The following is a 27,998-nucleotide window of genomic DNA, read 5'->3' on the forward strand; positions in this document are numbered from 1 at the left end:
TGCCGGGGCGCCGGGGGCGGCAGGGCGGCGCGGCGGGCACCGGGCGCGGGCACAGCTGCGGGCACTAGCGACGCCGGTGCCGCCGCCGCTGCCGCCACTGCCACCACTGCCACCGGGCGGATCCACGCTTCTGCCGGAGCTTTTTTCGTCGCTTTACTTTCGCGGCCCGGAGCAGGGACATTATGCCGAAGAGAAAGGTAAGGCGCCCCGGGCGTGTGATGGGTCCTGCCTCCGCGTCTCCCCCGGGCAGGGCCGGTGAGTGAGCTGCGCGCTGGGGGCCGGGGACGCCCGCTGCTCTCTCGGCGCCGTGCCGTAGCTCGCGGATTGCTCCCTCGCCTGGGTATTTTGCTGCCTGTTGCAAGCCCCCTCCACCCCTCCCCGCACTGCCGCCCCCTGTTTACTTTCCCGGTGCCGCGCGGGGCTCCATCGCCCCGTCCCCGGGGGATGAAGACGCGATCACAACTCCAGGCCCCCCTTCCCTCCCTCCGTCACCGGGGAGAAGCGCTGCAGCAGCTGCGGCTTCGCCCGTGGCCCCCGGCGGGAGGAGTTTCCTGCTTGCAAACTCCGCGGCGGGGGGAGCGGCGGGGAGGAGGTAGCCCCCACCCAGGGGCGGCCGGATTCCGCTGCCGCCACCTCTCACCGTGCCAGGGTGATGGCTCCGAGGGTAGAAGGGAGGAGGGGAGAGGCAAGCCATGTTTAAAACAAACTACACCCTTCTCCTCGCCTCCCGCGGCAGACCCGTATGTACCAACTCCGGCGCCCAACCGGGCAGGGCCCCCGGGGGCGGGGAGGCGTCTCCTGAGGGGGCGCGCGCGGCCCCCGCCGCCTCTCCCCGGGCTGGGGGCCCAACGAGAAGGGTGAGGGGCCATGGCCGGTGTCCCCCTGTCGCCGTCCGTTTTCCGCTCTGCGGGCATCTCAGGGCGGGCAGCCGCCCTGGGAGGGAGCTGCCGGCGGGGGCCGGTTGTGAGACCGAAGGGAGAGGAGAAACTTAGGCGGCGGCCCTTCGGCAGCCGGTCTCGCTGTGGTGCGGTTTCGTGGCTCTTCTGTCACTCTCTTCGCTGCGCGGCGTCGTGGCCGCGGGCAGCGGTTGCGGTCTGGCAGAAGGCAGGCTGAGGGCGGGCGGCGGCAGCTGGCCCCCTTCCCGGCGAGCGGCGGAGGGGCGAGCGCCCGGCCCTAGGGGTGCGCACCCGCGGGAGGCCCCGCTGGAGGTGGTCCTCGTCAGGAACTCGCCGCCGTGCCTTCTGCAGGCGCCGGGTGAGGGCAGCGAGGGGCTTGGCGCTGATACACGCAGTGCCAAAAAATCATAGCTGCGGTCATTTAATTGTAACTAGGTCAACCAAAGCAAAGCAATTTGTGTGTTGGGGGATTTCCCAAATGTCACCTGTGACCTCCTAACACACCCTATTTCAGCACTTTAATAAAGTTATGATGGCTTCCAGATAGCTCTGTGTTCAGCTGTTGTCCTTTCCTTATTCCTTATGAGAGGTGTCAAAGTGTCAAATTGTGGAGTACGCTACTGAATTATTTAATTCATCATTATGAACGTGATTCCAGTCTTGAAAATGGATACAGCTGTGGGGCTGACTGTGTTTACTGGGACAGTTGGGCTTGGAGTTACGGAATGCTTTTCCTCTTGCTCTTCTGTCATTGCATCCTCATGTAGGCCTCAGGTAGTGTTTCTGCTGTTTTAGCACCATTGCTTATCATCACAAAAAAGTTGAAAATCAGCATGTGCCCATGTCCACAACTTCTGACACTTCCTATCCTGTTTCCTTTGCTCTTCTGTGTTCTTATGCTGTGGATAACATTTCAGGCTGGCCTGCGTAAGCAGGGGTAGAATTAAAGTCACTCTTGTAGGTTTTTTGTGGTCTGTTGTGAAATGTTTAACAAGAGAAATGATGTTGGAGTAGTAAGTCCACACGAATGAGTCTTCTTTCTGGAAAGATAAAAAGGTAATAAAAACATTGCATATGGGATCAGAGCAATGGAAGTGAATTTTAATGGCACAGTCAATTTTAATTTCCTTAGCGTTGTACAAGTAAATGTTTAAATAAAAAAGATTATACATGAAGTGTGGGTTTTGGGTAGCACTGGTTCCAGGAAAAGTGTGTTATTAATGGCTTTGCTTTTTGAGAAAAAGTGAAATTGCCCTAAGTATTCTACAGTAGTCAATTTTTACTCCAGAATAACATCCACAGGGTGAGAAGATAGTCATGCAGTGATAGTTGAATGATTACACTGGTCAGCTTCCACATGGAGACAAAACCATCACATGCAGTGCCTAGTCAATTCTTCTATTAAAATTTCTAACTTACAAAAACCCTTCTAACACTTAGTTTTATAAGGAAATAAACGTCAAAAGTCAAAATGAGGAATCTTGACAGTTACGGGGGTAAATAAATAAATCATATTGCAGAAAGGGCACAAATCAACCTGTACCTGTTTTTATGGATGCCTTGGTTATCTAAACTGGCTTGTCCTTTCTGTTCCATTTTCTTTTCATGTCTGATTTTTCTTTTATTTTTCATCTCCATGTAACCAAAGTCAGTTGCGGAGTCCCTGGCCTTACTATTATGAACAAAAAAACATAGGGCTGTCTTCCCATCTCTAGAGGGCTGCAGCCTAAGGTATTGGGATGTTGTTACTCATTGCTTGAGGATTGTGGGGAAAAGGAAAAACTTCATGTGTGTTGAGATGGTGTTAAATACTGTGCTAAAACAAAAAGGGGTTGAACTCTGGACTCCTGTCAGATTACTGCATGCTTTATCTGTTGTAATAACATGTGGTGGTGTGAATGTGGCCTTTCACAAGAAGAATGACATGACAGCATGGGATAAACCAGAATGCTTGTTGTGGTATTGATAACAATGAAATGGATTGAGGTGTTTTGTCGCTTGCTTAAATTAACTCTTGGGTCATGTTGGAAAACACCTTGACCTTGAAAACGGCCCAAACAAAAATGTCTGGATGTCAGCCATAAAAAGATGAAGATCCATTCCATACCTGATGGTGAGGAGGATTGTGGTATGGTCACAGACACCTGTCTGCATAAGCATACATACATCAGCTTTAATGTGATCGTCATCAAGATGAATGGTACTTAGCCCTTTAAGTAGAATGTCCATCATCTCTGAGGGACCTTAACAGACTGAGTGGTAATTTGTTCAGCCTCTCAGTTAGTTGGGGTTGCACTACAGAATGACCCAACTTGTTCTTTAGTCTGATGCTGTAAAACACGATCTACACCTGACATGTTGTTCTGAAAACACTTGGAGTTGAATCAGATGTGAGGACTAAATGTAACTTTTTAAAGTTTCGTTGTTTTTTCAATATCTTTAAATATTTGCTTCAGAGCAAATAAAAGATATGGTTCAATTAGCCATTTCTGTGGGCTATTCGGCACTTCTGTGTAGTCAGAAATGTTAGTTTCTGCAATACAGTTGATGCTGTGAAAATGTAATGGAGAACATCTGTGGCAGGTTCCTGTTCTGTTAATGCAAATTCATTTTCTTTAAAGTCTGAGACACTAGTTAGTTATATTTACTACAGAAAAACAAACCCTTTAAGTATTTTGTTTGGAATGCTGCTTCTGTACTGGAAGTTAGAAGGTGCGATATTCCAGAGTTGTCCTATCATGGTGCATTTAGTTACAGGATCACATGCTAGATTTTTTTCATGGGACTCTTACCTGGTTGGCAAAACAACTAGTAAGGTCAATCAATGTGTTTTCTAGTCCTTGGAGTTAAACACACGTCCTTACATTTACAAACCTAGAGCTGTTAAATTCTACTTTTCCTTTTTTTCTCAACCTGAACTGAGTTCTCTTTGTGGAATTCTTCTACATGTTTGAGTTTCATTTCTGAAGTGTTATGAATACTCAGAGATAAATGTTGTTCCTCATCCACTGATGGAGCGGTAAAAAATCTGGACAGACATCTTAAGCTCAGAATCCAAGATGAAGGGACCATTCCAACAACTTGGCCATTTACGTCTGTGCCCCATTTCCCTATCAAGCACCTTCTGCACTCAAGTGGTGCATTTGTTGTTGTTACTTCTCCAAATTTGCTGTCTTGCTTTGTGGTGTGTACATAGAGTAACTTGGCAGTAGTGACCAGTTCTCTAAAATTTTGTTGGAGCAACTTGTATATGATCATATACCAATTAACTAATGAAGCTGAGGGTTCTACAGATGACAGTTCTGTTTGCTATGGCTTTGAATGTCCACTGTTGCTCTTTGGTCTGTAGAATGAGGTGTAGATCTTGTGCAAAGAGTAGTGGGTGAGTTTGTGTTCATGGTGCAGGAGTATGAAGTACACTGAAGTGCTGTTCAGCTGCATTTCATGTCCATTTCCATGTTTTGATACTTAAGCTGTGTATCAGTCCATGTCAGTTCAACATACCACATGTAACATAGTGGTTATCTTCATTTTGAAGCTACGTGGCAGGAGAGCAGTTCCAGTGATGCTGTGAGGACATGCACCTTCTTAACAGTTTGTTTCATTACTAGGGTTGGAAGCTCTTTGTAGCAGAGGCACACTTCAGTTTTGCTTAGAACACAACTAACTGCACACATTGGTAGCAGTGGGACGCAGAAATAGGAGAGGTTCTGTATTTTATTTCATGATCTGGAGGTGATTAGTAGGGTAAAGGGGCTCAGTATGAGATCCAGATGTGTTGGCTGCTGCCCTCTCCCCACTCCTGTTCTAGACTTTTGCTTGAACTCCCCATGTTTCATGCTAACTGCTTACTGCTTCCTCCTTTCTCCTTGTGCAACATGAAGATTAAGAGCAGAAGTCAGAGCTAGGAAAAGATGTTTTTCCACTTTTCCTATTAGATCAGTCCTAGACCATTTAGTTACTACTGGAAAACAGGGTAGGCAACAGCAGAAGATAACCTTCTTTGCATCTGCATCGCTGAGGTATCCCTGAATTTGATAGACTCCTGCGTAACCTGCCAGCAGAGCCTTCAGGTGGGCTTCTACCTTAAACATCCTTTGCAGGGACAGGTAAAATGATTGCTTTGTAAACATGCACTTAACATTCAAGCACAGTGAAGAGGTGCCTGAGCAACTTAGAAGATTGCAGGAGTCTTCTGCTACAAGGGAAGTTTTCTCACCGATTTTAGAAATTGTACCTCTTGTAATGAATCTCTAGCTATTAAGAATTTTAAACCTCGATATATTTAAAGCAATTGCAAACTGCTTAGTTGGCCTACACCAAGTATCTGTTGTGACCAGGCTGACTCAAAGGGCCTACATCTGTCATAGGAAAATTAAGTAGAGAAGGTCACAGATTTTTATCTGTGCATGGTACACTTGGATGTAATACAGTGTAGCAGTGTTGAGTGGCACGAAGGAAAACCATGCTTGGGAAATGTTGCTATGCCATGTTGCATTAAATGATGCTTACAGGGCTGTTAAATTACATGCAGAAATATTCATCCATGTTTTATACTGAAGATAGTCATAGCTAAAACTATATCATCTCTAACATGAAGTCTGCTTTTTAGAGTTACGGAGATTAAAAGCTCATTGACTAAGGATTTATAGATCTAAAATATTTCTGATTGTTTTATATGAGTCTTTAAAAAATTTGACCCATTCATTAGCAATTCGTGACAGTGTATATAAATTTTCGTCTTAGACCACACTGAAATACAATTAGACTTCATTAATGGGCAACCCTCAGTGAATTGCCAATTAAAAATTATCCTTAGTGGTCCTTGGGTGCATTAAAGCGTGATATCTGGTGAGGTGTAGCCTAGTACAATCTACTTTGTAAGTTGTCACCTCTGAGTTCAGAACTAACCAGGTGCAGGTAATCTTTTTATATACAATAGTTCAACACAGCAAGGGTGGTAACATTATTTTGTATTCTAGAGTACCAGTATTGTTAAGTTTGAAAAATAAAGAAGTCCTGTGTGTAAATAGGATGTAGCAGGTATAAGCTATCTAGTTTAAGGCTGCTTTTCTTCTGTGTTACTTGAAAAACTTCTCTTTCTGTGCTGTTTTATACCCAAGCAATAGCTGTGAATAGGCCTGGTATGGTCCAAGGTGTACCTTGAGAGGAACTATATGAAGTTGAATTTTGCTTGACATGATCGCTATATTTTATTTTGTGCAAAGAAAACCAGAAATTCTTCTTGGAAATTAGCACTTTGTAGGATCATAATGGCCACCATCTATTATCTGTTCTTTAGCTGCACTCTATCCCAGCCAAAACCAGCACACACAATGTTTTATCCCATGGTCCATTAGCTGAAAAGGTGTTTTCATCTGCTGGACTTACATTTTAGGCCATGATCCTCTTAACGGTTGCTTACTTAACAAGTTTGGACATGCTTTTGATTATTTTTTTTCTTTATTTAAATCCTGGATCATTTTATGTTCCAATTTAGACATGTTGCACAGTGACACAAGGAGTTTGTGGTAACCTGTTTGAAGGGGGTAGGCTGGGAATGAGCAATTGGCTGTATGCAGAAGTAAGATGCTCTTACACCAATTTTGTTGTTGGCAAAATTGGCAGTGTGAGGCTCACAGTTTGGACAGTAGTCAAACAGATATTTCAAGATGGCATGTATAGGCCAAAAGAAGTAATTCCAGATACTCATTCCTGTTCTTACTCTGATTTAGTCTGTGGGAGGTAGCGCATGTTTGAGGTAGTTTTTGGCCAGATATGTCTGCTGATCTAGTTTCCCGTATCTTGGCACAAAGACTTAAGCTGGCTTATGGGCAGGAATGAGTAGGTGAGGAAGGGCAGAACTCTTCTTAGCAGCAGCCAGGCATTTATCGGCCTTAGCCAGACCTTCTTTGGTTGTCCTTAACTTAGGGAGAAATTAATTAGAATAATCAGAACAACTTAGTGGTCAGTAATAGAGTCCTTTTGGGGAGGGAGGAGTCCTTGGGCTTGTGTTTTGTTTTGTTTTGGGGTTTTTCACTTTGGTGTCTTTGGAAATTACCAATTTTCAGTTAATTACACCTGCAACTTGGAGATACAGCTCCTGTCTTCCTGCAGTAAACAGTGGGTGTACTTGGGAACACTGAAAGCTGCAAATACAAAATGCTGTGTTCCTGAGAATGTTGGGATTGGTCTGCAGAGAACAAAAAATTGTGTATGTTCTCATCAACATGGGCTTTGTTGGGACTGTTGGGTGGTTTTTCTTTTGCCACCTAGCTTTCTCTATTGTCCTAAAGCTACCTGAGTGTAGTAGTAGTAGACAGTGCTTCTGTAGTTGGCAGTCAGCTGTCTAATGACATTTTTACCTCTGCAGTGTTTCATTTCTCTCAAGCAGAGCTGAGGAGACGTGTTGGTGCTGTTTGTAGTATGAAAACATCCTTCATCTCTGCTGTATCATTTCTTCCTTATCCTACCTGCACCCTCCTGGAGACATTTTATTTTTCTTTTCTCTTGAAACTGTTTTTAGGTTTCTATGAAACCCTCTATTCTGGCTGTTGTAGTAGAGCAATACTGCTGTTAACCACAGCTGAAATTATTACCGGGCTGTAAAAGGTCGGTGTATCTAAGGCATTGTATCAGTTTGTGCCTTTCGTACCTACCTCGTAGTTGTGGACCTGCTATCATTGTCTCAGAGGTCTGATGTCCTGTAGCACCACTTAGTTGAAACAACAGAAAGGTTCCTTTCTAGATAATTGTTTTATCACAGTTATGTCCTCTAGAAGTGGAAGAATTGTACACCCTTTCTCAGTCATTCAGAATATGATGTTCATTGTCAGAGGTGGCTATTCTCAGGAATTGGTTGTTACTGAAAATGATTGCCTAATCTTTAAGTAGATATTTTTCTTTATTACTGGGTTTTTTTTCAGATGTACTTTGTGCTGGCTTTGCTTTGCAGATCTGATCAGTTCAATTTAGATGCAGATTTTGGAACTTCATCTTTAAAGTTTTAAAAATTGCCTGTGTGTGTTGACTTAGATGAGTTAATCAGCTTTGAAAGGTCAAACAAACGATGTTATTGGGGATTGGATTTCATCCATCATATTCTTTGAATCTGTGTTTTTATTTTATGGTGGCAGTAAAATGATTAAGCAAATATTGGGACAAGAATTTACTTACTACCTAGGTGAATTCTTACGTTTGGTGTAAGAGGAAACAGCAATTTCAAATGCGCTGTGCTCACTGCTCCCATGGCTGATCTGTATTTTTCAAAATGCATGTGATTACTTCACTTGCTGAAAAAGGAACTGTCTACTTTTAAATTACAATGCTGTTTTTTGTTGTTGTTTTGTTTTGGTTTGGTTTGGTTTGGTTTTTTTGTTTTTTAATCAGAGCCTCTAGAAATTGCTCCTACTTCTTCACTCTGCTGTAGGTAGAAGATGTCACATTAAAAAATCTGACTACAGGGAAAACAAACTCGGAAGGAAAAATAAAAACCAAACCATTTGTGAGACTTACAAAATGTCCCAACAAATACAAATGCGTTCTAAATTATATTGATCAATCTTTGACCTTTTTTTCAGTGGGAATAGCAAAACCTCAATCTACAGTGAAGGAATTTCCTCTTCTGGAAAAGCATTTATTTTCCCTGGTTTTGGATATCTAGAAGTACCCAAGGCCTGACTGGGTTTCTGGCTTGTCTGGAATTGCTCACAGAAGCTACCTCTTAAGAATTAAGGAATATAATAAAATGGATTTCCTAAACCTAATAATTTTGCTTAGAACGAGGCTGTTTGTATTTTTATTTTCTTATATATTCTTTGAAAATGCAGTGCATATCAACCAGTCACTCTTTGGCTTGAATCTCTTAGCAAGAGTGGAGAATTTTCCCTGATATTTTTTCCCCCTAATTGCTTATTAATACCAGGGGATATTAATGGTCTTCTTTATATTTAAGATTTTAAGTACCACTTGTCTTTTCAGAGGTTTATGATCTTGACATTCTCCCCAAAAGAATTAGAAAATTAAATATTCTGCTCTTAATAGATGTAAGATGGAGGGATTTAAATCTAAAAATGACATACTGTATAATACTTCATTGTAATAGTTCTCAATATATACTCAAAGAATAAGAAGCAGGATTTTTTGTTTGGGTTTTTCTAATGGATTTTTTTGGAAGAGAGCAAGACAGGTATCACTTTGGTTGGGTATTTAAAAAATCCATCCCTAACAAGATTTATTATGTACTTCACTTGTAGTTTTGTCAGAATTACTTGGTTTTTTTTTCATTTGGTGGCATACAAGTTTTTTTCCCTGTCAAGATCAGGCTCTAGGTAGAAAAAAGAAATGAACAGGTATAATAGGAAGAATACCTGATTTTCTTAAAGCATTTATTACAGTAAATGAACTTTACTTGTAAAGTTCTTGGCTTGGCAGTGAGCACTGTTTTATCTGCTGAAAACAGATGAAAGAACTAGCTATAAACAAAGGTTAATGGTAAGATGCTGAAGGAGATAAATGTGGAAACAGTGGTTAGAAGGGTGTTGTAGGAGTTGGCTGATGTTAAATTAGTCAGTATGTAGTCTTCATTAATCTAAACCCAGAAATAAACAGTATTTTAATTACATTTATGAACAGGCACAAAATTCAGAAGTGCTCTGAAGACAAATAATTAGAAATTCTAGCATGCATAGGGAAACAATACATTGTATTAAATTTAGTCTAATGTAGAGTCCTACTCAAAGGGAAATGAGGGGAGAAAAAAAATAGAAAAATGGTGCAGTAAACCTGGAAAAGCCTTAGGATTTGATATGTGTTCTTCTTGCACTGTAGTTTTGTTCCAAGCCTGTATTTTGCTGACGAAAGTTGTTGGAGGAATGACCAAAGTATTACATCGTGGAAAAGGCAGCTAGAACAGTGAGCCAGGAAAGTATCTACTGGCAAATCCCATTGCAGGCAGCGTAGTGAGATGTGGCTGGAACAGAACAGCTTGCAAAGAAGGGAGGAGAATGCTCAAGTGTTAGGACAGTTAAGGCTTTCTGCCTTTCTAACTTGATAAGCTGGCAGTTAGGATGAAATTGGCATCTGATTTTTCATTCGTTCTTTTGTTTGTCTGGGTTTTTTGGTTGCTTTTTTTGTAATTAATGTGGGTATGAAAAGACTGATTTCTGTCCCATCAGAGCCAGGGTGTTGATTTTCAGCTGGTAATAAGATCCTTCAGAGAATGAGTGATCTATTTAATTTTATAAGCAACCTTCTGTACTGACTGTTACTTCTTGCATACTTGTATTCTCATTCTTCATGCTCTTTAATGTACTCCTCTTTAATAGTACAGTCCATTTAAGCACAAAATATTTATCCAGAAGCCAGTCACTGCAAGTTTAAACATACCTTTGGATCTCTTGAACAGGGAGGTGCTTTCACTACTTTGTTATGGTACTTTCATTACATCCTGCTTATATTTGCAGGGGTTTGATTAGAAAAATTGAAGCTTTTAGTTTCTTTTGTGGTGCATCTCTACCAGGTAAACCCAGCCTTAAGGACAATTTAAAATTTGCCTGTGTATACTATTAAATGCTTCCTTAAAACATTTGCATAGTTTTCTGTTTTCAGTTTAACAGCTCTGTAATGGTGTTGGTATTGCAGATACTGCAGTGTTGTCCTGGTGCGGGGAAGCACTAGTTCTTATGTATATTTCACAGCTGGTGAAATGCAGGAACTGTGTATACGAACAAGCTTAATTTTGATATTACTTTGATATTTTTTTTAATGTTCTCTATACTGTATTCATGTTCCTTTGTTTTGTTCTGTCTTCTCAAATTAATTTTTGTAGGTTGTCCTTAAAAAGGGGTGCGAAAAAAGCAAATAATAAAAAAAGAGTTGATTGCTGGTAGGGTAGGGAATCTGGTATGCAACCTTCCAGGTTAGTCTTGTGGTATAAAAGTTATGCAGCTCTGACAGATCTTACAAAGCTTAGCTACAGCTTAATTTACAATCTTATTGCTAACATGTAATGCTAATTGAGTTATGACACAATGTGTGGTCATCTGAACCTAAAACTTGCTATTAGTTTAAATGTGAAAAGCATATTTAGAGTTAGCCAGTCAGCTGCTTTCCTTCTGGGTACCTCTGTGATTGGAGAATTAAAAATAAATCGCCATAATCTGTGTCTTTGTTTGCCTTTTTTTTTTTGTCTGTCTTGTCTCTTGTAGGTATCCATACAGTAAGGCACAAAAGGTCTACAGGGTAGTACACGTATGTGACAGAGTATAGCTGAAGAATTACTGAGGTTGGAGAAGTGACCTTGTCAAGCAGTTCAGTGCTTGCATTGGTCTTTGATTTTGCTGCACAAAACTTGCAGTTTATATAGTCCTGCTCCTGACTAGTTTACAGTGTGAGGCACAGTATCCAGGGTGTGTTTAAATGTAAGTGGGCTGTCATGTGAAATATAGTGAGCCACAGCATTACACCAAGGAAAACGTGGCAAGGGGGGGGGGGATTGCTTAGTATGTTTGGTTGCTTTGAAATCAGAGATCCTTCAGTAGTTTCTCACCAGGACAAAAGATGGGGGAAGGATTCCTGTGGAAGAGTTAGAGACAAGTACTTTAAGGTTTTGGTGGTATCTACTAAAAGTCCTGTGACTTCCAGATGCTAGTGCAGACGTTCGCTGCTTGTGGCATGCCAGCTTCTTTGGGAACTATGCTTGGCATAAATCCATTCGTGTACGAATCTCTCTGGTCCCTAGAGAGAGGTAAAAGGTACTGCAGAAACTATCAGGAAGATCCAGATCGGCTGGGATTCACTGGGATGTCTAAGCAGGATCGCAGACAGGAAAGGAAGTTTCTCTTCCTCTTTTAACAAATATACTCTAACCGTATCTGACATAGTTTTTTGATGTGTCTGTTGGCTTAAAGTGTCCCAAGCTGCTTGCAACTGCCCCGTGCCACTTCAGTCTTGTACTGGCTCAATTGTTTGTGCAGCTGTGCAATAAAATGGTTCTGCTGGAGCGGGGAAGGCTATATATTTATAATTTGTATATATATTTATAAATTTGTTTAAGCAGCAGGCTGTTTTTCAGCTGGATCAATTACCTTATTCATGACATGGCCTTCCACACAGCTCTGCCAGCATGTGGGGAGCCAAGGCCCTGGGAGGATGTGCACAGCCTCCAAACACCTGGACTTGTAATGGTTGCAGAGAAGAGGAAGCTGGTCTGAAATGGAAATGAGAACATGTCAGAACCCCTTGCTGCTTATTCACACTTCTGAGATTATTACTGTGCATGTCCCTCCGCAGAGGAGAGTTATGTGGCCTTCAGAATTGCTCTTGGGTTTTCTAACCTGGGAGGGAATGCTGGGCTAATTAGCTAACTCAATTTAAGTAATGTTGGTAATGTATCATAGTAGTATGCAGTGGTTGTGGTTGCATTAAGAGTATTTTAATATATTTCCTCCCCCCGCCCCGTGGTTAGCCTCATTAACATTTAAAATCTGTTGTCAAGCAATTACATTGGCATCTCAAGTCAGGCTGCCCTGTCCGTCATGTAGGAGACTTGGTTTTTACTAGTTCTAAAGAGAGTGGGGTAAATTACTGCATGTTAATTGTGCAGTACTGAAGGGTGAAAATTTGCACCTGGGCAATTACTGCAGGGCTCTTAGCATGTGGCAGTGCCATCTTGTGATGATTTAGCCCTGTTTCAAAGCTTCTGAAAGGGAAGCAGGTTTAAACAGCCTGATTGTGGAGTGTCAGCTTCATTTAGTTTCTGGTAGTGTTTTTTAGCCTGGCTTCCAATGGAAATGAATCATGCCATCTTTCTGTCCCTGTCCCTAAAAAGCTTGAGCCTCTTGGCCACTGTGAAGAAAAGATTATAAAGTTGGAGAGACCTTCCTTATAAATAGGTGCTCAGGTCAGGAAAGACACCATTCGAGTTCCCCCCCCAGGGAAAGGGTGCTTTGCAAATTTATTAGACTTGAGAAAACTCATGTGAAGCAGGAGTTACAAATTCATGGGCTACAGAAGAGCTGTCTCCAGAACCTGTACTGTATCGTTAGCTGAAGAGGGAAGCTGTGGGAAACAAGACTTCGTTACTGACAGTCATCATGGAACTACTTGGTTTTGTTGTACAAACTACGGCTTTTGATGCTCCCTGCATCGCAGCGTCAAGCTGTACCGACTCTTCAGTAACCGAGCTGAAAGGCTTTTAGGCATGCAAACCTGAAACGATCCTGTAGGTGGCTGGTGAGGCTGCAGTAGCATAGGGAACAGCCAGGCTCCATTTTGGATGCCTGGCTGTTGCTATTCTGAGTTGCTCTGCGCTGCGCAGTGCTGCTTAACTGCCTGCTGTTTTCTAGCTACTTCGATGATTTTTAAACCAGCTGCTGTCGTGGCATGCTTCCTTTCTGTCAGGAGAGCACAGAGTAACAAAGCCATGTTTTATTCTCTGGTGGGGGGTGTCCTTCTCTAAGTATGTTAGAGTCCAGTGCCAGGAGAAGGCAGGGGTCAACTGCTGCACACTAGCCGGTTTTTTTTTCTTTGCTCCAAACCATAACTGTGTAACAGACATTCCATATCAAGATCTGTGGGGGAGGTTTGGGTTAGGGTTGCAATGGAAAGACAAGGGGAAAGATAGCTAGCTTGCTCCTTTACTGATTGAAAAACAAAACAGGAAGCAAATTGTCTTCTCTGCTGCCTGCTAAATGCCTTTTTGAAACACTGTAGTTCTCTGACTGCTGCTGCTGCTCGCTGTTTTTCCATGAACCATTTGCTCCTAGGTGAGAACCCAGTCATTTGCAAAACATGAAATAATATATCTTGAGTTGTGTAAAAACAAACAAAACAAAAAATCCCCAAACAACCCCAACAAGCAAACCCCCCAAAACAACACCTCACGAACTTGATTTTACACACATATACCTGTGGTTTAACTAACATTTCTGTAGTACCTTCGAAAATAAGTAGGGTTGATACTTTGTTCTTGAGAAGGAACATGTTTGTCCCTAGCTTTCCTGTGGGTGTCTTGGTGTTTTACTGATTTTTGCTGTTCTGATGGAGGAGATGAGATGAAGGAAAGATACCATTAAAGCTTTCAGCTGAGTAAACTTGAGGCACAAATTGAGTAAATGAGGTAAAAAAATCACTCATTTCAGTAATGCTGTGCTTTTTTTGGTTCATCATATCTCATTACTACTTAGGTTCATGTTTGGGAAGAAACATGTTAAATTTCTCAGAAATTTCAAAAGCCCTATAGAACAAACCTCAGATTTCCAGTTCATAGTTTTGTGCTGCCAACTGCTGAGGTGATGTAGCTCCCACTGGAACCTGCAGATGCTTTAGTTAACTGGCAAGAGGGACCACTGAGGGGTGCTCTGTGATATATGATATGTATGTACCTGGTGATGATCAGTCCTTGTGTTCTTGCTTGGAAAATCTAGAATGACTTTGGTACAGTGTTTCTTGTAAATACTAATGTAAATTTGCCAGACTTCAAGTTGCTGAAATGTATGAAGACTCTTCACCCATAATCTTTGTTTTGCTGTTGCATGGTTGCTTTTAAGTCTGTAATAAAACCACTGACTTTTTCTTTCAGTCTCCAGAGGGTGCTGAAGGCAAGGATGCAGCAAAAGTAACTAAACAAGAGGCAAGTATTCTTTATTTTATTATTTTATTGTTTTAAATGTCTTTTGGCATATAGTTGTTTAAGTGGAGATCTGCAGTATTGCTCTAGTGTTTTTAGAGGGAATAATGACAGTAAACCACATTTGTAGCTTATCTAGCATAAACTGCTTTTGGTGTACTGAGGATTCGTGCAGGTTTTTAATGCATAAAATAAATTTAAGAAACACTTAGGGCTTTGATAGACAAACTCTGCTGGATCCTGTGGCAACAGTGTAAGGTGTTACTGCCTGGAACTGTTGCTCTGTCTCTAGCAGGTTGGCAGAAGAGGGTTAATGCGCACACCTCAGCCAGTCTGCTTCAAAACTATTCTTAGCTTAAGTGACTGGTGGAAGGGTGTCTTGAATTAAGATACCAAGCTCTAAACTGGAGCAGCTGACACGTTTGTGTGTTTTCTTTGTCTGAATTTGTTTTAAGGGCACAGTAACTTATGTCACAGAAGGGAAGGAGACAGCTAGTGATACCTTGACCTCTACAGTAAAGTTTAGTAGTTTGTCACAGCTCTTAATGTGAATTTAAAAAACAGGTAGGGAATTATGAGGATTCATTTTCTTAGGCTGTTATCTTTTGTGGCAGATGAAGTTAAATCAGAACCTTGGAAAGATTAGGTGGATATTCAAATGGATTAATAATTAATTACTCTTCTTCTAAATCTTTGAGCATATTTGAACAGGAAAAAGTAGTCTAATGAAGTTTTACACTTTCTGAATTGAGAAGTTGGTTGTTGCTCAGGCTGGCAGAGAAAGATGGTACAGTGGAAGTGCCAAAATATTTCGAACAATAGTAAAGTTTTCAATAAGCTCCAGGAAAAAAACAGGTAGAGTAAAAAGGAGGTCTAAGAGGAATAGATTCTGATATTTCAGTATCTTCCTGTGGTATTTTCTAGAAGACAAATCAGTTTCTTTTCCATAAAGTATGAAAAGGCTGACTAAATCATACTAAAAATATAATCTCCTTTGCTCTGAATGTTTTTTTCTGCTCAACTTCAAGAGCCAGAAAAGTTCCTTCTCGTAAAAATTTGAGATCTGATTACTAGCGTAAGGAAGGAAGACCAAGAATCTTACAGAAATACAAAGGCTGTCTGGAGAGGGCCTGCTGAATGAAGTACCAGAGCTCTTAAGTCTTCATTCAAGGTGAGATGCTACTGGGGGAGGGAGGGAAACCCAACAACAAAGTAAGATAGTCTCAGCAGATACACCTATAGCTCTTAGTGTGCAAATGAGGAAAATAGTTGTAGGATTAGATTAGAAACTGGGAGCTCTTCGAATAGGTAGACTATAAACAGAAAGCGTGGCTTCAGTCTGAACAAAACCAGACCTCTGTGGATGGCACTGAGGAGATTTCTGAATTATTTTAAACTAAACATCTGAGGGGAGACCGGCATGTTCTTGAGAGTCCATAGGGTGGGAGTAGAGGCAAGCACAGAAGCCATAGAAGTCTGCATCTGAAAATGTAAAGAGCAGCCTTGAGAAATACGGCCACGTTTAATTCGCATCTATGAAAACAGGCAGATGAGACAAAATACAAAAGCTACAAATCTAAGTCTGGGAAATTCAGAATGTCTGGCTTTAAATGAGAACACTGATAAAATGGGTAACTCAGAAATTTGTGGGGACACTGTGACACCAAAGCACAAATTACACAGGGTTGAGAGCTAAGTTGCATTAGTGGTAGAATGCCTTTCTATTATGTGTCTTTAATATTTCTCTAGATTAACTGTATTAATAACTACAACAGAATCCTTTATGGATTGCCAAGCCATGTATAAATGGGAAGTATGCAGTGTAGAAATTGTGCCAGATGTCATCTGACCACAATAATTAAAATGGCAGTGGGATGTTAAGGGAGATCAGAGGGGCTCCAAGGACATTGTTAATGGGCATTCTGGTTCCCTTTCAGACATTTCGTAAAAGGGATAGGATAGCTTTAGAAAGACAAAGACGTCAGAACTGTACATGCCTGTTTCCTGGAGGAACAAATCATAGGACCAATAAAAAAACAATCAGCTGTATGTGGTTCTATGTCGTATTGAGAAGCTAGTTAAAAAGACAGTTGTTGGAGAACTGTTCTGTAATTGTGGCCATAATAGATTCAGGTTCATCATCCTTGCAAGAATTTAAGTCCAGATAAACTCTGCTGTGGTCAGATGTGATATCAGGAAAGGGATTTAAAAAAAAATAAATAGAGTCTATTAAAAGGAGAGGCAAAAAAGTTTAATGGTTTCAGGTGGCGGAGAGGCTCTGTGGTATGCCATGCTAAAGGCTTGTGGAAATGCATATAGTTTTTCAAAAGCCCCCACTACCCTTCTGCCCCCCTCCCCCAAACAGCCAAACAGAAAAGCCCAGAATGACCTAACAGCAAAATAGGGGAAATGTATTGGCTTTGAAAGGTATTGTTGTGTTGATGGAAAATAATGAGGAAAGGAGCAAACCCTACAGCACGGTGAACGTGAAGCTGAAAAACAGTAAAGAAAGAAACTCCTGCTGTGGAGAATTCTTAGGGAGGTTCTCACAGTAGAGCCATTTCTCATGGGTGTAGAGTCTGGAGGACGTTCTTTAATGGAGTGTAAGCGAGAACTATAAACAGTATTCCCCAGCAACTGCCAAACTGCTTGCTTTGGCCTTAGTACCAGAGTAACTGAAGGTGATGAAATGCTCCCAGGACTTTACATAAGGGATTCTGAAAAATAAAGCCTGGAGTCGTAACTTGCAAAAGTAGGGGAGGGTTTGTTTTGTTACTTGTTTGTGGGGTTTTTTTGGTTGGTTGGTTGTGGTTTTTTTAAGTGTATATGGACAAATGTGTAATGAGGGAGTTGACAGATTTTGCACACAAGTCATACTTCAGGCATTTTATTTCTTTGTAGAGGTCAACAGGTCTGAGGATGACAGCATAACAGTTGAGTTTACTTGCATGAAAGAACATTTTTTGATGATGCTCCCGAAACAGGTTCTTACAGAAGCTGAACTAGCATGGATTAAATGGATGATCTTCCTAGGAATTGGTAACAAATACATATGTGAGAAAAGAGTGGAGAAGTAGCTAATTTTTATAATGGAGGAGACTTACCAGTGGAGTATTGGATGGATTTGTATTTGGGCTTGTGCTGCTGAGTATGAGCGATCTAGGAGAAGAGGGACAGAAGTTTCCTCTGCAGTTTGCTCCTCTCTTTCTGACTACCCCGATAAAAAGTTATCAGGGTAGTCAGAAGCCAGAGATCGAGAAGGCTGTTACATCACTGATAACTAGGTGATAAAATGTCAACTGAAACTGATTAATGAGAAATGCAAATGAATACACAGGGGGGAGTGATGGTCACCAAATTGGCTGTTCATCAGGGGAGAGATTGTAAAATCAGTGGATAGTTACTAGAAGACATTGGTTCTTCTAAACAAAAGGTAACTAGAATAGAGGACAGAGTGTGAATTATCAGTGTATCACAAGATTAATGTGGGATTAGTAATTAGTGGGCTTTACTCATCCCCCAGATGTGGGATTAGTAAATGTTCTCCTGACTCTTTCTCATAAGGGTCGTGATAGAATTAAAAGTACTAAGTATAGTGGGACAAAGGATGCAGAGCAGGTTGGGGGAGGGAAAGGGAGAGAACCCAAAACAAACCAAAGCAAACGGAAAACCACCAGAAACTGAAATGGAAGCAGACAAACAAACAATAACTCCAAATAAATAAACAAAAAAGCCCAAAGAAAACAAACCACTCAGATTTTCTAGGGTTCTTGACTGTCTTGATTTTTCATATAACAGAGGCATGATAAAATCATCAGTAACACAGAGCAAGGCAGTTAGGAAATTATTACTCCTGAAACCTGAAAACAAGAGGAACCTTGTAAAAGGTGAGAAGTTTAAAGCAAAGACAACAGAGGGGGAAGGTTTTCCTCTTTTCTCTTTTCCGCACAGTGCATAATCCTATTAATGGAACTCACTGCCACAGGATGTTCTGGAAACTGAAAGTATAAATGGGTTCACTACATTATTAGACAAATTTATGGAGAAAATGACCCTCAGGGACTAATAAACACATGGTGTGGATATAATACCCAGGTTGGAAAGTTCACAGCTTTAGATTGCCAGAAGCTAGTGCAGTAGGGAAGCGTGCAGCATTGTTCTGTGTCTGCTCTATTTCATAGACTTTCCGTAAAAGTTTCCTAGTGGGCCAGTGTCAAACTGATTGTTGGGTGAGCTGCTAGTTTCTAGGTTAGTACAGTTGCTTGGAGGGGGACAAAAGCACATCAAAATGTGACTTTTGCTGACCTGACTTTGCTTCCCTCCTTAGATAACACAAAATACTTACACATTCTGAATCAGAATTAAAATCATTTAGCTGTTGTGCATTTCTAAATAACTGGGGTTTTATGCTGCCTTTCTTATGGCAATACAAGCCTTCTATGAAACCAGTCATGGAACAAGAACAGTTTGGGAATGTGGGAGAGAATGAAAATTTATCTAAAATAACATATATCCTGTGAAACAAATAGATGTTAATGAAATATTCTAGTGCCCAAATGCACTGGAACCAGTTAAGAAAACAGATTTGTAAAAGAAGATACCTTGAGCTGGGAGTTCTTTGATTACCTGACCAAGTGAAATGCTTTATTTAACCTGCTGTAAAATAATGCCAGGCCTCAGCATTATTTTACAGCATAAATATTTGATAGATGAAAATATCTTAAGGTGTTTTTACAAGACTTTATTTTACTGAATGCAGGTCTGAGCTATTCACTGCTTTCCACTAAAAATACTTAAATGGCTTCAGTGAATACAAATTACTGCATTCTTCAGATACTAACAGCAGCTTTTCCATGTTGCAAGATGCGTAGAGCCATGTTTATTTTAGCTCAATTTAAATGCTTTAATTAAGAAGATACATTTGACTCACCTTTTAAGCTGTGTTACATCGGGTATTTGTCCCAGTTGAGTTGTCCATTTATTTTGGCAGGTTTTTGATGCAGACTAAACTTTAACTGCTTGATAACCATGCTCTGGGACTGGATCATGGGTTCATCTGTTTTAATGAATACAGAAATACCGTGAACAATCTAATGAGCTTACAACTATTTCTAAGACTTAACTTCAGTAATAAATTTATGACAAAGAACAGATAAATAAAATTGAATAAGGAAGTGTGTTGAAGTGATAAAGGTGGGGGAAATCAGAGTATCTTTTTTCTTTCCTTTTGAGAATTGTTTAAATTGAAGAAATAATTTCTCCCCCTCGTCCTGTATCTGTGCAGCTGGACTCTCAGATTGAGTGTGTGGGGAACTTAGGCAGTGGAAGGACTTACCTTCATGTTTTGAAATTTTAGCAGTCTTGATATCCTCTAGGGAAGGATGGTAACTTCATTCTCTTGTTAATCAGGTGGCATTTTTTTGCCCGCTATTACATGTAGCATCTGCTAGGTTATAGAAACATCATTCTGAGTATTTATGAGAAAGGATTGGTGTCCTGTGTGGTAGTCAAGCTAGGGTAGTCCCTTTCATGGAGCAGCAAGGGACTTGGAAAATAGGGAAGTATTAAACCATATGGAGATTTAGATGTTATAATTCCTGAACAGCTTTTACTGCTGATTTTCACATCACTTTGTCTCCGTAAAATTTTGTTCAAGGTGAGGAAAAAGTGAATTGTGTTTGTCAATAGAGATGTATTTTGGTAGGGGCATATTTTATGCTGTCACCATGAAATGACTGGTATTATATTGCTTTGTATACTGTTTGCTGTAAGCCTATAAAAATGTTTTCTCCTTTTTTTTTTTTTTATTTTCTTTTTCTGTAGCCCACAAGACGATCAGCAAGATTGTCAGCTGTAAGTATGTATAACACCTCCTGGTATATACTTTTCTAGGCACATATGGTTTCTCAGACCAAACAGGTTTGTTATATTTGGCTTGATTCACTTTTTATACTTGCTGAGAGATATTAAAGAACTCTAGAGCTGAAGTTGACTGTGCTGTCTTGGTTTCAGGTTTTCAGGTTTTAGTTTGTTCTGACAAAAGACATATTTTCCCACCTCACTGCAACACTGTTATTTGCAGTATTGACCTCATACTGTTTTGCAGGCTGATGTTAGTTGTGGAAAAGCAACTACTTCTCTGGGAAGGAGAAGGAGCAGTCCTTCAAGGACCATTTGATGCCACTGCTAGTGTTTGGTTTTAGTTCCTCTTCTCTGTTAGAACATACCTGATTTTATTTTTTTAATAGTAATTGCTTGTCTCCATGTTTACTCTTAGAATGACCCCAAATTGCTTTGCTGGATGAGTGAGCTCATGAGAACGGGTGTGTACAGTGATGAGGTGCCTTTGTGCATTAAGGTTTCTGAGTCTGTTTCTAGATGCAGACTAATGAGCAGGAAGTCAGGGAAGGTGTGTGGTGGGGGAGGCTGGAGTGTGGAGGTGGTTAGCTGGCTTCTGATAATACGTCTAACACGTTGTGCAACTAAAAATGTTTTATAGAAACCTGCTCCGCCAAAACCTGAACCCAAACCAAGGAAAACCACCAAGGTAAATACTTTCCTTTCTGATGCCATCATTGTAGCCAATAGTAAACAAGTGTGCTCCTGCTTTGCTCTGCAAACAGTTCAGTTCAGAACATTTTTGTGAGGCATCGGCTCCCCTGCCCTCCCCGCAGCTCCCTGCTCCCCCCACCCCTCAGGAAAAGAAACAAATTAGATCATTCTTTTCTTTCTGTTCCACCCCTTCCTGGCCTCATTACTGGCCCAAACAAAATGTCTTGCCTGTTTGATATGCAGACCATGTTAGTTTGTAGTGAGTTCTGTAGTTTAAGAAGAACCTTTACCTTTCCTACACCTTTTCTGGGATGTACAGGTTTGGTGAGTAAGCTGTCCCTGAGACCTAGCAATTTCTACAGTGGAATTTGGGATTATTCAGTGCCATCCTGTTTCCTTGTCTTGAGGGGCAGTACTTCATTTCACAGTGAGAAACTCTTATCTGTTCTTGAAGCCTGGCCGTTGCCGAGAATGCACAATTATAATTAAAGGTGAAATTAAATGCATTTAAATTGAATGGTTTGTTTTTTCTAGGCCAGTTACAGTCAAATTAAAATCTTATTAGTGTCTGAAATACCTTTTCCGGATTCCTGCATACAGATCATGTACTTCAGAAACTGTAGATTTATTTGTGCCCAAGGGGAATGTTAAATAAGAACAATTGCTTTGTCAAGAAAAAAAAAAAAAGCTGGAAACTGAATCTAACACTCCTCACACTTATATTTTTCAAATTCTTTTATTGGCATTTCAGTGTGGCAAGTATCAGGATACAGAGTCTGTGTGTGAAAGCAAAACTCTGTGACTTCAAGCACTTTATGATTTATGAAATTAAATTACTCATAAAGTCTTGCTGAGTCCATCTTCCTCCCTCTTAAAAGGGGTATTAATAAGAAGGGAATATGGGCGCTTCTGTAGCTTCATGTATGCATTGTGAAATGAGCTCGGTGTTAAGGAGGCAGCCTAAGCTGCATGAAAGGCATTTGAAGCTCAATTCAGGTGATTCAAATCCATTACAACATTATTCTTGGTAGCTTTTTAATACAGTAATCTGTTGGGGGTTTTTTCCCAAACTAACTGAATTTAAGAAGTAAATTTTGAGGAGTATATTCATCTCAGCCTCCTAAACAGAAAACAGTAAGTGTGTACTTTGAACCTCCTTGTAAACAATTGGACCTGGTATGGATTTGAGATAATTTTTGTTGCTAAAAGTTTGCAAATTATAGGTTTTCTAAGTCAAGTAATTAGCTTATTGTTTTGTAGGTAAAGAGTCAGGACACTCACCACCAATAAACTTCTCAGTTAAGCATCATAGCTGCTGTGTAATTTTGAAGGGTGAAAGGAGTCATTCAGGCTGCTCTGGGACTAGGGTTACTGGCACTCCGTCCTTACTGCCCCACTCCTGTATGGGGATCACTGGGGAGAGGCAGTTAGTGAAAGGAGGCTGGCCTTAATATCCCTGTTCACAGGTACTATTTCCATTTTGCATGGAGAATTTGGAGCAAATGATCACATAGAAGATCTCTACAGTTTTTACCAAAGCTATTTTAAATACTAATGTAAAATTGTCAATTAAATAACATCTATATCCCGTGGTACTTAAAATTCGTAACATATGTCTCTACTAGCGTTAGATCACAAATACAAATATGTACATAGAGCAAGGATAAAAAAAAAGGCAGACTTCAACATAGGAATCATTTAAGAGCAGGTCTCCAAATGAAACTGTAGCTGTTAAAATAGCCTCTTTTGATAAATTCTCTGCTTTGTGTTGCTGCAGATGGAATTGTATCAGTGTTTGCATCCCTAGTGTGTTGGTTGGTTCTTTCACTGACACAGAATGAACATCACAGATGTTATCAAACTAACAAAAGAACAGCCAACAAAAATGCTTAATTTTTTAAATCTAATTTAATATTTCATGCTAATCGAAAATGTAGTGCTGTTACACCAAGTGTGGTGTTTGTGCTTGGCTGAATAAGCTTTCAATATACTATAATTGTATTTGTTCATGCATATATATTGTATATACTTCCCTATAATACAGCTCAGCTCTACCAAAATGGTCTAAGGAGTTTTTATATCCCAATAAGAAGCAGACACCAGCATTTTCCAGAAATTTTGAGAGTCTCTGTATAACTTTTGTTGATATACATTTTCCAGGTAGTCTTTGTTTTTCTGTTTCAGTCCAGCATATGCAGCTTGCCAAGATTTGCTTTTTAGTTCATATGAAGGTGGGGTTTTTTTCCTAAAGATGTAGGGTGCTGGCTACTCATACAATGTCTATGCCCATGTTTTTAATCTCCTGTCAGAAGGAACCTGGAACAAAGGCCAACAAAGGTGGTAAAGGGAAGAAGGATGAAAAGCAAGAAGCTGCAAAGGAAGGTACTACACCATCTGAAAATGGTGAAAATAAAGCTGAAGAGGTACTTTACACACATACCTCCTGCTGATTGAATCAGTGTTTTTTAATGATTCAGCCTTTCAGACATTGATAGCATGTTCATAATGTTTCTTTTTATTGCCCATAATGTTATTGCAGATTCGCATCTCTCGCTCAACTGTTAGTGTTTGAACATCCAGAGGTGCCCTACCCAGCACACTGTCAGTAAAAGTGCAGATTGAAACAGTGAAAGTTGAGGGTACGGTAGAGCATTCAGCATGTGTGCAGTGCATAGAAAGAGATAGTAGTGTGGTGCTTTTCAGTATGAACAATGGAAGCTGACAGGTAAGGCTTGTATTGCTTTTGAAAAGGTGGGACCAATAATTCAAGAAAAGTGTGTGAATGTACCTGTTCTGATTGTGTAAATGTGAGGTGGACATAGGTTTGAAACTGAGATGTTGCAAATAAGAAATGGAAGAAGCAAGGGTAGTTTGGGTATTTAGGCGTGCGATGGGCAATGCACTATAGTAATTCAGTTCTTTCTTTCTTCTCTACAGGCTCAGAAAACTGAATCTGTAGGTGACAAGAATGAATGAAATATCATGAAAATTTTGGGTTCATTTTATGTACCTCTTGGACAACTTTTAAAAAATATTTTTATCAAGTATTTTGTAAATGCTAATTTTTTTAGGACTATGATAGTTGACATATTAAACTGTATATGAACATTTCCCTTCTCATAACAGTGCTTTTAGAAATTCCCATTGTTGCCAAGTAATATAAATATCAACTTAATATTGCAAGGTATGTGTAAAATTGGATCAGCATTCCATACACTTGCTTTAAGAAATTAAGTCTTGTGCATATGGTGATGTTTTTACTGTGCGTATTTGAATTTTTCATGCAGTTTTTCTAGAGCAATAATCAGTGGTGCTTTTGTACTTAGGGTTTATGTGATTTTAATGAAACATGGATAGATGTGGCCACCTGCTGACTATCTTGGGTTCTTTTAATGGATTAAAATAAAAGGTCTCCTTGCCTGCAAAACTACAGCCTCCTAATGTTTTCTCTACATCTGAGGAATGCGTTACTTGTATTTCAGCTGTTACAAGGAAGACTAAAGGATTTAGCAACAGTTGTTTTGCATGCAGTCTGTTTGCTTTTATGCTGATGTCTGATATGAGAAATACCCACACAGGAGTAGCAGGCTGGGATTTTCAGTGGCCCACAACTTAAGGGACTTACAGATAACATTCTTCATAGATACATTCTTCAGATACAGTCACAGGGTGAGTAGAATTGCCATATTCTATCAGGTTATTGTGTCTGCAATGAGCTATCAATACAGAATGAATTGCTTGATTGATAGAGACGTACAGTAACTTAAAAGTAGCTTTGTTTCTCCCCTGCTCTCTCTTCATTAACTTGCATTGTATTCTGTAGAAACCTTTCTACCTGCAGCCTCAAATTTAATATAAATAGCAATTGCTGTTCTGCTTCAGCTGAGGACAGTTGTTAATACATTGAAATAGCTGTTAAACAGCGCTGTATCTTTGGTACCTAGTAGAAACAGAGCAATGAAAATTATTTTTGAGGTGATTGTGGTTATGTGGTAGATTAGCTAATGATTTTTCAGTGTCCATGTTTCAACTCTGCAGCTCATTCTAAGCGCCTATTATAATTTTTCTCCTTCTCTCTTCTCTAGGGCCCTGGTATTTCTGTTGTTACTTCTGGGATGGGAGGGGTGAGAGAAAAGATGTTCCTCAGTAGCATTGATCTGTATTGCTCAAGTGTTGGCCGTCATGTCTGAGGATACCTTTTGCTTGTTAAAGTCAATAAATAAATGACTGTTGCCTGACCTAGTGTTCTATTTATTTTTTGGAAAAAAATCTCCAGTTGCCTTTTTAATTAAAACAGAAGAGAAGCCAAGCCTTTCTGTACTTAAAAAATTGATGATTGATTACTAAAACTCTATATGCTGACTAGAATAGTAGTTAAGACATGCACTGAGATAAACCCCACTTCTGCTCTTGTGATAGGCTTACTACAGCCAAATAAGGGGAGGCTCTTGTCTGCATCATGAATTTGTTAGTTTTGGAAGGAAATTTAATTCTCTGTATTTGGTGATGGAAGGCAGAGAGAGGGCCGTAACAAAACATGTAGCCTAATGGAGGATAGTAGCCTATGTGGGAAAGTCCATGTTGCTGCTCAGTGATGTGTATTTGGTAGTCCTGTGCAGTACTGATTTGCTTTCTGATGGACCCTGTTGAAAGCCAGTTAGTTTAGACACTGGGGGTCACAGGAAGTTGAAACGTCTGAGCTGTTTCACAAAATCATCAAAGCAGTATTTCTAAGCATTTGTCAATTTATGGGTTTATCGTGCCTATGAGGAAGGGTTTTGTGTACTCTCATCATTTTGTGTGGATAGCTGAGAGATTAGTGGCCTAATCCTATCTAGACAGTTGGAGTTCTTGAAATTACCATTTTAACTTAACTTAGGCATGAGCATCACAAGGCACTGACATGTTTCTGGACACACTTATTTTAGAAAAGCTCCTTCTACTGAGTGCCTAAAAGGTGTACAGAAGTGGAGTCCTTAAACTAATCATACAGTGTCCTAACTTAGTCATTTTGGCATAAAATTCTTCCGTCGGTTTGACCAGATCTGGAGATTCAGAGTTCTGTCAGAAGCATTTAACAACATAAAAACGACTTAGGTGAAGTTTAATGAAACAGACTGTCCTGCTGATCCATGTAAAGTTTCTGTTTTTTTGGAAGTGCTTTGTAAATGCGATGCTTTCCTGTCTTTTTCCTCTATGTGCAAGTATTCAGAGAAATTTTTAAGCACTGTATTAAAGTTCTAGACCTTTTTCAAAAAGGGAATGGTTGCACATTCAGGGGTATGTAACTGGAGTCTTCATGGGCAGCTGGTGATCCTGCAGACCACCTTTAGGAAGTATGTAAGTATTTTAGTTGTGAAATGGCACTTGGAAGTGCCAGGTGCTGTATCTCAGCCATGAAGAAACTTGCATCATCAGTGACATTTAGTGACTGGCTGCTTCACACTTGGACACAAGGTTTGGAGTGATCCCTGGGAGTGGTATGTCCTGAGAGTGGTATGTCCATGTAACAGCTGGGGAGTTCAAGGTACATTAAGAAAATAAATTGGAAAGTTCTTAAAGAAGGCAGGTGCATCAGAAACAAAATCCAATGAATGATTAAAAATAAGTCACTTGAATAGTCACAGCTCCACCTTCCCTTAGCTTTATATAATTTCTCTCAGTTGTTGCTTTCTGCTGCTTCCCTACCCTTAACTGACCTTGGGCTAATTGCATGTGTCAGCACAAGGTTGCCCTTGGTATTTTGTCTCTTCACATGGCAAAGGCAGCTTTTTCCGAACAGAGACCCGTGCAAATGAGATGAAGATACCTAGGGGGAATGCTAATGGAAGATTATGCTAAAACAGCAGTGAAAGTTAAGTTGTTTCACTACATTTTGCTCAACTCTTGAAAGTTTCAGTGGTATTTGGTCTGTTCAGAACTGCAAAATCAGAAAAGTGTAGAAATTGAGAAGGAATAGCAAGTAAATAAGGATCCATTATTAGAATAAATAACATAAATAATGCGAGATACATTTCTAGTGGAATAGAAAAAGTTTTGGTACTGTTTTGTTTGGTTTTTTTTGTATGTTCAGTTCTGTGATTACTGTTTTAAAATGTAATTTCAGAAGGGGAAAATAAGATCACTTAAATGTTTAAGGGAGAGACCATGGTTTAAAATCAAAGCAGTTCTGCAGTCCTAAGGTATACATTATGATACCAAAGTCTCCACAGCCCCAATGTTGATTAAATTTCTACCGAAATTACAGCAAATGTATACAACCCTAAAGAGATTACACAACTGAGAAACCAGTGGCCATCTTGCGTTCTCTGAAGGTAAGCTGTCAGCAGAAGATAAAGGGCAAAATAAGCTGAAATGTGAGGGAGTCAGTCTGTCCTCAATAAATTGCTTTTGACCTGGCTGCCTTACTGGACCTGTATTTTCACATGTATCACTGTATCTGGAGTAGAGCTGGGCAGCTGAGCACTGTCAGACTTAAAGCCACAATGTAACCCACTGTGTCAATTTATATTAAGTAAGTCAGTAAGCTTCCACATTTGAATCAAAGCACAAGAAGATACAGGAGCCTGTCTGTGAACAAGTCTAGTGGCAAGAATTCTGTCATCCTCCTAGCTAAAGGTTTATTATCATCCTTTTATTTGTAGGAAAACTTGACGAACACTTCCACTGTTGGTTAAATTGCTACATATGCAGCAGTCAGGAGATGCACTAGAATGTTCAGTGCTGTTATTTTTTTGTAAAGGCAAGACTTTTCTACTGCTGTTCTCTGTAATAAGGGTACTGTTTGCTTTATTCAGAAACCTTGAACTTAACTGTAAAGGTGTTATTTGGCTAACTATAGCCAAGTTGCCTTGCCAGATTGCTACCAATTGCCTTCTCTAATACCCAATTCTACGTTTATAATAAATCAGAATGAAATA

General features: G+C 40.2%; 1 protein-coding gene across 1 annotated transcript; it reads left to right on the forward strand.

The window, feature by feature from the left end:
- On the forward strand, positions 1-24,009 carry HMGN3 (high mobility group nucleosomal binding domain 3). The gene is given in 6 exon segments (XM_061358374.1): positions 1-197; positions 14,479-14,529; positions 20,350-20,379; positions 21,026-21,073; positions 23,388-23,501; positions 23,618-24,009. Coding segments are annotated over 6 exon segments (441 nt in total). The 5' UTR covers positions 1-182; the 3' UTR covers positions 23,801-24,009.
- Positions 24,010-27,998: the final 3,989 nt, after the last annotated feature.

This window comes from Neopsephotus bourkii, unplaced genomic scaffold (assembly GCF_033783945.1).
Source record: "Neopsephotus bourkii isolate Nb327-2 ecotype Australia unplaced genomic scaffold, CSIRO-AGI_Nbou_v1 NB_941, whole genome shotgun sequence".
Classification (NCBI taxonomy): Eukaryota; Metazoa; Chordata; class Aves; order Psittaciformes; family Psittacidae; genus Neopsephotus; species Neopsephotus bourkii.